Source organism: Aphanomyces invadans (genome assembly GCF_000520115.1).
Source record: "Aphanomyces invadans strain NJM9701 unplaced genomic scaffold supercont1.6, whole genome shotgun sequence".
Classification (NCBI taxonomy): domain Eukaryota; phylum Oomycota; class Saprolegniomycetes; order Saprolegniales; family Verrucalvaceae; genus Aphanomyces; species Aphanomyces invadans.
In genome coordinates, this window is record NW_008580151.1 from 2,187,152 (window position 1) to 2,198,596 (window position 11,445).

At 58.1% G+C, this 11,445-nt stretch overlaps 3 protein-coding genes across 4 annotated transcripts; 1 reads left to right on the top strand and 2 right to left on the bottom strand.

The window, feature by feature from the left end:
• Positions 1-185: 185 nt before the first annotated feature.
• On the top strand, positions 186-2,745 carry H310_04273 (hypothetical protein). Its single transcript, XM_008868537.1, has 4 exons — positions 186-600; positions 648-680; positions 739-2,029; positions 2,098-2,745. The coding sequence occupies exons 1-4, from the start codon at positions 211-213 to the stop codon at positions 2,631-2,633; spliced, it is 2,250 nt and encodes a 749-aa protein (XP_008866759.1). The 5' UTR covers positions 186-210; the 3' UTR covers positions 2,634-2,745.
• A 66-nt stretch (positions 2,746-2,811) lies between these two features.
• H310_04274 (hypothetical protein) lies at positions 2,812-5,271 on the bottom strand. The gene is made up of 8 exons (XM_008868538.1): positions 4,910-5,271; positions 4,515-4,861; positions 4,048-4,372; positions 3,829-4,000; positions 3,685-3,755; positions 3,339-3,563; positions 3,037-3,196; positions 2,812-2,975 (listed from the first exon to the last, which is right to left on the bottom strand). Exons 1-8 carry the CDS (start codon positions 5,240-5,242, stop codon positions 2,875-2,877), a joined length of 1,734 nt encoding a protein of 577 aa, XP_008866760.1. The 5' UTR covers positions 5,243-5,271; the 3' UTR covers positions 2,812-2,874.
• A 48-nt stretch (positions 5,272-5,319) lies between these two features.
• H310_04275 lies at positions 5,320-10,070 on the bottom strand. Of its 2 annotated transcripts, XM_008868540.1 has the most exons (13): positions 9,631-10,070; positions 9,004-9,541; positions 8,585-8,720; positions 8,230-8,522; positions 7,992-8,178; positions 7,708-7,939; positions 7,328-7,529; positions 6,914-7,267; positions 6,772-6,852; positions 6,359-6,684; positions 6,142-6,300; positions 5,849-6,079; positions 5,320-5,791 (listed from the first exon to the last, which is right to left on the bottom strand). In XM_008868540.1, the coding sequence occupies exons 1-13, from the start codon at positions 10,026-10,028 to the stop codon at positions 5,605-5,607; spliced, it is 3,324 nt and encodes a 1,107-aa protein (XP_008866762.1). In that variant the 5' UTR covers positions 10,029-10,070; the 3' UTR covers positions 5,320-5,604. The 2 variants fall into 2 exon arrangements, with proteins under 2 accessions (XP_008866762.1, XP_008866761.1); XM_008868539.1 differs by having other exon boundaries at positions 8,585-9,541.
• Positions 10,071-11,445: the final 1,375 nt, after the last annotated feature.

Below are 11,445 nucleotides of genomic sequence, written 5' to 3' on the forward strand. Positions count from 1 at the left end.
GGCTCGGTGGGGCAAGTCGTCCCCCAGACCCATCATGCGACGGGCGGCAATGGGGCAGGCAGCAAGCTTTTTTCGGTTCGTTTTCTCTCGCACGGCCACGTCCTCTCAATAAACCTCTAGAAATTCAATGATTGGATAGAAAAAATCCATGAAAATTCGAGACTTACCAATCAAATGTGAGCGTCGTCGTGGACAGCAAGACTGGTTAGCATGTACGCCGGAACAGACAAGTACGGCGGCGGTGTCGTCGGCGAAGACTTCAAGGATGCCGAGGCGGCCGCGCCCAACTTGGAAGACATTCTGGACACAGCGAGCGCCGAAGAAACGGTGGTCACGAGCGTCCCGTACTCGTACTTGGACGAGGACACAAACGAGGTCGTGGAAGGCACGAGCTCGGTCGTTTTGTCGTCGCGGTTGAATCCCGAATACGGTGGATTGATGTGGGTGGAGGAAGAAGACTCGGCCGAAACATACAAGAACGTTGTGTCCATGTCCCAGATGACGTCCATGCTGCGCGACTTGGATCGCAACGCCGCGTACGAGCACGGCATTCGGCGCGGCATCGAGCAGTTCATGGCCACGCACAACCGCCGTCCGATCGTACGCTCATTCCTGGTCACACGATCTGGGTCAATATGGTGATTTAGGTCTTGGACATTGGGACTGGCACTGGCCTGCTTGTAAGACCCCCCTTCCTCCCGTACCAACCTCAACCGATTCCAACTAATTCGTCGCTAGGCCATGTTGGCCGCGCGCCACGGCGCCGAGCACGTGTACGCCTGTGAGATGTTCGAGACCATGGCAGGCATTGCCCAAGACGTGATCGACGCCAACGGTTTTGCCGACACCATCACAGTCTTTCCGCTTCGGTCCACCGACTTGAGAGTCCCAACCCACCTGCCAGTTCGCGCCGACATGATGGTGTCGGAGCTATTCGACTCGCTACTTCTCGGTGAAGGTCTCCTCCCGACGCTGGCTCACGCGAGAGCCCATCTCTTGGCCCCCGACGCCATCGTCATTCCCCAGCACGCCACGGTGTACGCAAAACTCGTCGCATCGGACACGTTGTTCCGCATGAACAGCTTTGACCAGGTCCACGTGGATAAGTTTGCACTCGCTCGCTCGGCGGAAGCGTGGAAGTGCACCGGCGGCGGCCGCGTTGCACTGCCGCTGCACATCGAGAACGACTACGTCGAGAACCGCGTCGACTTGACCCCCGTTGTGCCAGTGCTCTCGTTTGACTTTGGCCAAAACGACTCGGCTGCGATCGCCACGTCGTCCAAGAAAAACGTGACAGGTGTGACTGCGCAAGCAAGCGGACGCATCGATGCGATTGTCATGTGGTGGAGCGTCGATTTCGGCGACGGCGTCGCGTACTCGACCGAAAGCGGCGCGCAGAACTGGCAAGATCACTGGGTGCCTGTGGTATTTCCACTGACAGCGCAGCAGCATGTGGCGAAAGGGGACGCCGTGGAACTCACAGCCCACTCGGACTCTCTCCGCGTGTGGTTTGATGTCTCGAACAAGACCGCCGAGTCCCCATCCAACAAACGGGCCAAGGTCGATGACGACGCAATGGTTCCTTCGTGCACGTGCGGGCTCCATTTGATTTGCAATGCCGAGCGCGTGAGCATGCTCACCAACATGGCGCGCACCGAAGCCTATGCCGACGCGCTGCGTGCGATCGTCGCCGGGCTCCACGCAGCACCAGACAACCAAAAGTCGTGTCTCGACGTCAGCGACGGATCGCTGGTTGCGCTGCTGGCGGCGGCTTTGCCCGACGTGGCCAACATCACAAGCATCGAGTCGAAGGAGGTGTCGGCCTTGATCTTCCAGCAGATTGCAACGCGGCACAACCTGGACGACCGGCTGACGATTCTCGGCTGCGGTGTCAAGGGCCTCCTCGTTGAACACTTGCACGGAGAAGCACCCGTGGATATCCTTGTCGGCGAGCCTTTCTACTATGCCATGCAGAACCTACCCACATGGCAAGCGCTCAACTTTTGGTACCGCCGCAGTGCTGTGTCTCGTACGTGCATCTCTCTGTCAGCTACAAGTCGTGGCTGGGTAAGACTGACGACGTCGTGTTGCGAATAGATCTGTTGTCGGCACGCGCCGTGGTGCTCCCGTATCGAGGATTCATCCGGGCCATGGGCGTGCGCTTTGACCACTTGCACGAGTGCTTTGGGACCGTCGAGCACGTCAGCGGGTTCGACCACGCCCCGTTTGACGCGCTGCAAGGAGGATATCTCGCCCGGGACTTTCCATTTCCCACGTACATGTACTCGTACACGGCGGGGACGCCCGTGTTTGACGTGATGCCGCTCAACTTTATGGAGCCCATCGCGCGATTCGACGCGTCGATTCGCGTACCCGTCACGTCGGCGGTGAATGCCGTGATTGTGTGGGTCGATTACCAACTCGACATGGCCGGCCACTACCATGTTTCGACCGGACCGAGTGTCGTACACGCCAAGCAAGCCGTCCGCTTTCTCCCTCGATCGAATGCGTCGACGCACGCGTCGTCGTCGTCGTTCCAGCAACGGGCGGTCGAAATGACGGCCGGCGTCGCCTTTGACGCGTCCGAAGGGGTCCTTTCGTACACTTTCGACGTAGAGCATGTCCGGTCGTAGATGGCGGCGGGCTGCATATGGGCTATCGCTGCCGGCATGCCACATTGAAACGAGATATCTGTCGGTCGTGCGCGACGCAGGACCATGCATGGCAACATCGCATTCTATTGTCGGTCGTAGATGGCGGCGGGCTGCATATGGGCTATCGCTGCCGGCATGCCACATTGAAAACCATGCATGGCAACATCGCATTCTATTGTCTCTCTGGTTTGGATGCGCACGTGGAGGAGCTCGTGCCAGGTTACTTTGGCGCGCGGACGTACTTGGCTCGAATCGTCGACACGACAAACGAGTACAAGTCGTCGACCAACGCGTCCGACCAGCACTCGTTTCGGGGACACACTACCGAGACAAACGCCTGAGGTCTCGGACGATCTCGTTCACGGGATCGACGACTGCGTACCATCGAGTCGGGCTTTCAGGTCGTCCGGCAAGGTGCGCTGAACATGGTGAATGGCATCCCACACCGACACCTTTTGTGGAAGCCGCGTCAGCACGTGATGGTGCGCCAAAACAAACGCCCCCAGCAGCACGGCATCTTCGTCGAGGCGATGGAAAGGTCGCTACGGCACGCGCGACGGTGACGATCGCAACAGACGGGAAGACAGACACATGCACTGACAACGACGCGGTCGTTGCCAGCGACACACAAGCGCAAACTTGCCCACCATGCCAAACACCATCGTCGACAGCCACTCCTTGTACCTGAACAAAGAACTCTTGGACCAACTCGCGCGAGTCGAGAATTTCCTGGTCTTCAGGCTCGGTGTCGAAGCCGAATCCTTTGGCCAGTGCCACGTTTTCCTGGACAGTGTGGCCTTCGATGATGGTCGCCCGGATGTGCTGCATGCACTTCCACAGCGCCGCGCGTTGAAAAGGCGGGCCGCGAACCGACGTACCCGGCGCCAAGCAGTCGATCGCGGGATATACCTACACTCGATTCGTCAGTGCATTGGTGTTTGTTTTTGCAGCCATTCAAAGTTGGGGCGTCAGGTTGTGCCACTGGACGGACGTCCCCAACGTCGATGGCGCGACGGGTGAAAGGACCTACTCGACGAAGCGTCAAGCTCGCATCCAACACGACGTGGTCATCGACGATCGAGATGAGGCCTTCTTGAAGCACTATCACGACGAGAGAGAGATGGGTACATATCGCCGAAGTAGATGGCGTGGCGAAGCAGGATGTTCTCTTTACCGCTGGCAGCATCTTCCTTCCCAGGCGTATCGGCCAGGACGAGGGATGTCAACGACGTGCCGCCTCGCTTCTCTGAAAACTGCGTCGATCGCTCCATGAGGTTGGTGTGGCCGCTGAAGCTCAGGCGGGCTGCTTTCGGCAGCTTGATCATGTGAATCAATTGCTCCACCGCCTACGACAGCACAGAGTTTGGTGCTTTCGGTACGTTTGGGACCCAACCATCGTGTGTGCGGACAAATCGTCGTAGACAACGATCGCGTTCTTGGTCACGCCTTCGTTCAGCCACGACTCGGCGATGCGGCACCCGGCAAACGGCGCCAAGTATTGCATGATCAATGGCTGGCGGTCGTCCGCTGCGACGATCGTGCAGTAAGGCAAAAGGTCGAGCTGGGTCAAGAGCTGCAGGATTTGCGTCACGCGGGCGGGCGCCTTGCCCACAGCGACATATACAATGCGAGGCATCGACGCGGTGTCCTGGAGGTGCTTGGCGCGAAGGACTTGTTGTGCGAGGATGTCAAGAGCCAGTCGCGTCTTGCCGCTGCCTCTGTTGCAGGAGAAACCATTGACGTCAGCCACCATGACACGGCAAATGAGGTGTGAAGCATGATGCACACTGACGGACAGCATGCAAGGACGCTCTATGTCATACCAATCCGTCCGTCGTTCTGTCTATGCTGCCAACGTACCGAGGTCCCAAGATGCCAAAACGGTGCCCATAGGCGAGAGGATGGAGGCAGTCGATGACTTGAATGCCGGTGGCCCATGGTTCTTTGAGCATGCCACGATCCAACATGGATGGAATCGTGCTGCGCATGCACGTAAGCCGAGGCGTAGATGGCGCAAGCGGCGGTGCATCATCCATGGACCGACCCAATGGATCCACCACACGGCCAAGGAGGTTGGCACCGACGGGAATCGTCAAGTCATTGTCGATGAGCTCGACTTCCATGCCAAGGGACAATCGACTGGCGTCGCCAACAAACGCAACGACAGCACGTTTCTTCTGGAGATGCAGCACGACACCTTGGCCAACCTACAGCACGAGGAACACATGAGCAGACGCCTCGACTGCAGCACGCACCACTTGGCGTGCTTCGTCAAACACGTGGACAGTCGAGTTGAGCGACGCGTCGCGGAGACCCGACACGGTTCCAACGCCTTGCGTCAGCGCTAGGAGGATGCCCGTTGGGGACAACTCGTCGTCGTCGCGAGTGATCGCTTCCTCGAGCTGGACTTCAACAGCCGACTTCTTGTGTACGTTGCTTCGTTTCACTGCTTCCACGGGCGCGTCGGCATAGCCATACGTAGACACGGCTCGAAACGCATATCCCACGCGCATGCTGCCTCCTCGACTGACGCTGCGACGCGCCAGCGCTGCCGCCGCCACCCTTGCGGGGAACTTGAGGCCATTCATGACTCGACAAGACGTATTTCTTGGCGTCCGTAACCGGAATCCGGATAAAGAACACACCCACCAAAAGTCTGCTGCCGCGGGATTCTGGTCGGCGACGGCTCGAGGCGGTCCTTGCTATACTAGGCGGATGCAGCATCTCGGGGACGGCTTCATTCACGAGAACTTTATGAATCGGCATGGTGTGCGATCAAGATTTCCATCAACGAGACGCCTTCCGCGCCAAGGTACACAAACATCGATGCATTTCATGTGGTGGCAATAGCGGGCCAACACATAAACCAGTCGCGAGCGCCGCCGTCACAAGGCGTGCGTGGCAACGTTTGCGACTGTAGCTACGGATGCACAACAACGCCTTGAAGCACTTAGTGGCGCGCGACCTTGGTGCCGACGTTGACTTGCCCGTTCTTCTTGTCCACCTTTTCCATGGTGGTGACGGTCGTTTGAGGGTTCTTTACAAATCGGAACGCCAACCGCGTGCCTTTCTTCGCCTCAAACTCGATCGTGTCCGAGATCGTGATGGGAAGGTCGCGCTTGCGCAGTTCCTTGTACCTACCATGCCCACATCAACCGTCATGACGCCATGTCCAGACGACGTGTAGGACGCACCGCTTCTTGAGCACGAGGACGATCTCGGTCTTCTGGTCAACTTCGTACATGAGGTCGACGTCGTTGTCGACGTGGATGAACAAGTAATTGTCATGGAGCGAGCTCATCGAGATTTTCGTGAGCTGTGTGATCGGGACGACGCGGCGTTCTTTGGGTTTGTCCATCTTGTCCGCCTTGACGTTGTGGAGGGCCGTTTCCCCGATGAGGAGGAGCCGCGACTGCGCGACAAACCTATTTCGACAGCCACCCATTCCGTCAAGCTGCGCGCGGTCCATCCAATCTCGATCACGTACTTTTCGTTGACCTTGAGCGTGACTCCGGCGAACAGGACCTGGCGCTCCTTGGTTGCTGTCAGCAGCGCCTGGATCGGTGCGTGCTTGTTCAGGTCCAAGTAATCGCCCAAGTAGACCCGATCCAACGTGTCGCGGCGGCGCTTCTTCTTTCCAAACAACCTATGCACGAAGCAACCACCACCAGGATGAGTCCCGGTCTTGTCCAAGACTGGCGCACCGTTCAAACTCGGTGCGGATGCCGAGCATGGCGCGATAGCACTTTTGCGCGAGGTCCGGCGACATGCGGCGCCGCGTTTGGCGGCCCTTCCACCGAGAACTGAACACCTGGACGGCTTTCTTGAGACGCTCGAGTTTGCGCACGGCCAGGTTGCGCTTGATGTGGCTGGTCAGGAAACTCGCCGCGTTGTATACTTCGTCCCGTGCGAGGCGCGCGTGCAGGCGCGACGTCGGCAAGAGCAACTTGGACGCCAGGTCGTTCCAGTGCGCGTACAAGGCCGCGACTTTGGCTTTGTCCGCGGCGCCTTGGCGGCGCTTCAAACGATCCTAGCCATCCATTTCTGTCAGGTTCACGACATCCATCGGATGCGTGCTTTGTCGCCCTTGCACGCGCTCTCGTCGGGATGAACGTGCCTGCAAGTTATCAACGACTGCCGTGTACCGCTTGTTCAAGTCGGCGTACACGACGGCGTATTTTGCCAACCGGGCGCGGAGCTATACCTCGACGATGAAAACTCGAAGCGCCGTCTTCGTGGCAGACCAACCCAGGACGTACCAGTCGACGAATCCATGCAGCTTCGATGATTTTCGCGATCTGCGGCAGCTTGTCTTGACGCAGCCGCTCGAGCGAAAAAAGGGCGGCGGGGTGCTTGATAAAGACTTTGTTTCGGCCGAGTGAAAAACACCCGAGCGACTCGATGTCTTCCTTGAACGGGATAATGGTTTGTTGCGTCTCCTTTCCGTCGATCGGTTTGTTGTTCTTGGCGGCCAAGTGCGCGCGGTACACTTCGAGGGGCGTCATGGGGCGCTTGCCGCCACTCGCTTCCGCTTCCCGCTGGACAGACACGGGCTGCAGGCTGGGGAGGACGCCGACGTCGTCCGCGGTCAGCAACTCCAACGTGGCTTGGCGCTGCATGCAGAGACCACGTCAGTTGCGTCCAAGAAAAGTAGGAATGGGTGGCGGTAGTACCGTGGAGCAGTTCTTGGGGGCCGGCCACGACGTGCGCGACAGTATTTTGTACCGGTGAAGAAACGTGGCGTACGTTTCGCGGTAGCAAAACCCGGCTCGACGGACGCGGATGTTTTCAACAAGGCCAAGGCAGTGGACTTGTGCCGACACAAGCTCCTTGTTTATCGTGCCCGACATTTTCTTCTCGTTGGGCTTGATGCACCTGCATGACGACGCAGGGGTGAGGTCCATCTCCCAGTGTACGAGCGGCGAGAGACACACACACAAAAAAAGGAGCACGTCAGGTGTGTTGGTCATGGACATCACGATCGAGAAACGCTCTCGACGGCCATCGCCACGCGACCAAACCATCCAACGCCAGCAAAAGGACTGCGTCGTACCGGACGTAGTGGGGGTTGCACATGTTGAGGTCCTGGACAAGCGCATTGACTTGCGCGCGGAACTGGAACGACGTGGATGGCGGCCGCTTGAGCTTTTCTTTCTTGGACCGATCGTCGCGAAGGAGGTTGCGAACAAAGCTGCTCGTCGACTTTTGGAGCTCCGTGTACAACTCGGTGAAGAACGAGTCAATGTTGGCCTCGGCAAACCGAGTCAAGTCGTACTCGACGACGCCTGCGATTCCGCAACACGTCACGCGGACAGATCGCCACCCAAAATGTCGTACCAGCGTAATGGCGCACGCTAAACACGCTGCCCTTGACGCGGGACTTGATGTAGTGCGGCTGTTTGGCGAATGTTTCGTTGAATCGGTGCATGAGGACGTCCACCGACGTTTGCGAAATCGCGCATTGTTCGTCCAGGAGCGGCAGGATCCCGGGCATCTTGGCATCTTCGATCAAGTCGCACACGACCTGCCAACACACACACACAAGTCATGCCGCGAGCCACACGCGCGATTCTACCTGGTTGTTGAAAAACTCAATGTTGACCCACGCAATGCCCTCGCGCTTGTACTCGAGCTGCTCGCTCTGCAGCGTCTGCGAGATGAAGAGCTGCTGGAGCTTTTCGTTGACGTAGTTGATGCACAGTTGCTCAAACACGTTTTCCTGGAAAATCTCAAACCCGTAGATGTCCAAGATCCCGATCGTTTGGGACGCCCGGCGCGGATTGTGGATGCCTCTGTTGACCTTTTCGACGAGCCACGTAAAGATGTTGTCGTACACGCATCGCACGACACTGTGGAGAACTTTCTCGCCTACAAACGGACGGTCAGCAACATCCGGGGTGTTTCCGAGAAGCGCTCGACGGACGTGGTACCTTGAGCCGCCGTCAGCGGGACCCGCATCTCGGACCGGTTGATCGTGAGCGACTTGAACGTAAACATGTCCTCCAAGCTGTCGGCCGATACCCCCATCAGCTTGGCGCCAAGTTGCAGCGCTTGCTTCGTCTCGGGCTATACAACACACACATGCCTATCGTGACTGAATTTCACGGCAACCCATCCTTCTCGGAGGGAATATCGTCGAGGGAAGAGAAGGATCCAAGGTCGAACGGTGGCCGACGCTCGCGGTGCAGCACGACCCGCTCGCAGAGAAGTGGCGGAGCGTGCATTCCAGGCCAATGTATGCCACGCGCCAGTCGCATGGCGCTGGCGCGCCTTTGGGATCGGTGCCAGCCCTTGCATTCACACACCCATTCCCACACAACCACCACACACGACATTGCGTAGGACGTACGTGGATGACACAGCACGGGTTGTGGCTCGCGTCTACTTGCGGCACAAATACGACGTTGCCGAGGTGCAAGATGGCCGCGAGCTGCTGGTAAATGTCGCGCTGCTCGACGTCCGTGATGCCGACGGCGGTCATGTGGTGCGCGAGGTCGGCAAACTCGGTGCGATCGTTCACGCCGTCGATCGTGCGGTTTTCATGCTGGAGGAACGCGTACTTGGTCGCGTCCTCGAGGTGCCACTCGGCCTTGTCCGCTTTGGACGCGCCGGCGAGGAGGTGGTAAAAGCAATGAAAGTTGCGCTCGCCGACCGCTTGCGTGATCACGCGGTTTTTCTCGAGCAGGTAGTTGTGGACAAACCCGCCGACGACTTGGCCGCTCGGGTTGAGCTGGAGCAGCATGTACTTGCCAAACCGGGACGAGTTGTTGTTTCGGATCGTCTGCGCGTTCCCGAACGCTTCCAGCACCGGGTTGGCTCGAATCAGGATGCGGCGGACGTTGTTGACGACTTCATCGATCGCGTGCTTTTTGTCGTCCGTGAGTTGCCTATCGAGAGAGATCGCGTCGAGGAGATCAGTGTGCATCGGGGACGGGCGAAAACCCTCGATCGAGGAGATGTCGTCATATCGTCGTACCGCGACTGGTTGACCGCCAAGCGCGTCCGCGCCTTGGTACTGATGTTGGCGATGTACTGGAGGACGTGCTTGGACGTTTCGGTCTTGCCACTGCCCGACTCGCCCGTGATCAAGATGCACTGGTTCGCCTTAAAGTTGATCATGTGCGAGTACGCGCTCTCGGCAATCGCAAACGGATGCGGGTCGTTCTCGTGTATTTCGCGGCCGGAAAAGTCTTCGATCACCGACTCGTCGTAGATGGACCTGCCGTTCCGCTTGATCAGCTTGTACGGGTTGACCGCGATCAGGACGGGACCGATGTACGTGTAGATGTCGTTCGCTTGGTAGCGGGCCGACAGCTCCCTGGTCACGTCCGCCTCGGTCACTTGCGCGAGCAGAATCAAGTCGGTCACGGTCATGCTGGGCGGCGGCAATCGAAAGTGACCCCTCCTCCTGTCGGCCTTTTGGCCGTTTTTCTTGGGGGTAAGTAACCGTTCTGAAATAAGGGAATTTCCGCCGCCCGGGTATTTCCGTGGGGATTTGCCGCGCCATCGACGCCTGTCGCCGCGACTTCGCGGCGCTGCATTCGGTGCTTGAGCACGAGACATAACACCACACAGGGAGGGGACGCTGCTTGGCATGGATGCATTGCCGGCGGGCCCTCGTGCACGCTTGTGGACGCGACACTGTAGGGAGGAGGAATGGCGTGCTTCCCATAATACAGTACAGTGTGACCCGACCAAGGCCGAGAGGCGGCGACCGCCAGCAGGGGAAGACGGCGCCGTGTGGAAGACCAGCGAAAGGGAAAGTGAAAGGATTGAAGTGCAGCCTAGTTGACCGCCTCCTTCGAACGCTGTCGAGTTGTGCCGTCCACGCCTGGCTTGACGGGTTATGTGCAGGGGTACTTATGAAGATAGTAGTAGTAGTACTTATGTATTTTGTAGTACTACGTACAGAAGAAAAGACCAAAACGCGTTCGCGTTAAACCACGATTCCAATCTGAGTACGAAAGGCGACGGACCTGTCGGTACAGTTGTGAATCCACCCGAGCACCCGAGACACCGACGAATCGCAAAACGCGCGAATTGACTTGCTTGGCATGCAATCCAAGGAGCAGGGCGTACCATGTGGAGCGTATTTAAAAGAATCCCGCCATGTCGCACTTTGAACTGCCTGTCGACGTGTACTATCTCAACACGTTAAAATAAAAAACCTGCTGGATGAAGAATTACCTAGGGTTAGGCTGACGTAAAACTGCTTTGGGGCAAGAGTCACGGGGGCTTCGGCAGCCGAGCTCACCGTCCTCCCTGCGATCGAGGCGAAATGCCAGACCGAGATCTCTGGCCTCGATGCTCCATCGAGTCCTGAGTCGACATCAACTTGAGTGGCCTAGCAAGCGAAGCATCGTTGCGCACGGTCCTTGAATGCGTCCACGTCGTACACAAGTCTGCGACGCCACCGAACCGATGCCAAGTACTAGCCGCGTCGCATCGGCAGCCGCCCCGTCGATGTCGACGATCCAAGCGCCAGCGACGACTTCATCTCTTCCACTTACAACGATGACCCAGATAACTCCACCACCACTACGTCGACACTGGTGGCCCCTACTCCCCAAGTCAACTCTGCGACCTCGCCCGCATGTCGGTCGCGACGATTGCAGGCATCCCGTCTTCATATCATCAACGAAAGCTTATATGACATCATCCTATCGAACGCAAGTGAAACATTGCGGTCTTCGGGCGGATGGGACGTCGCGTCCGTCCTGCTCGCGTTGTTGGCGCTGCACAAATATCGTGCGTGCAAGTTCATGGAAGCTGCGGTGCAGCACACACAAAA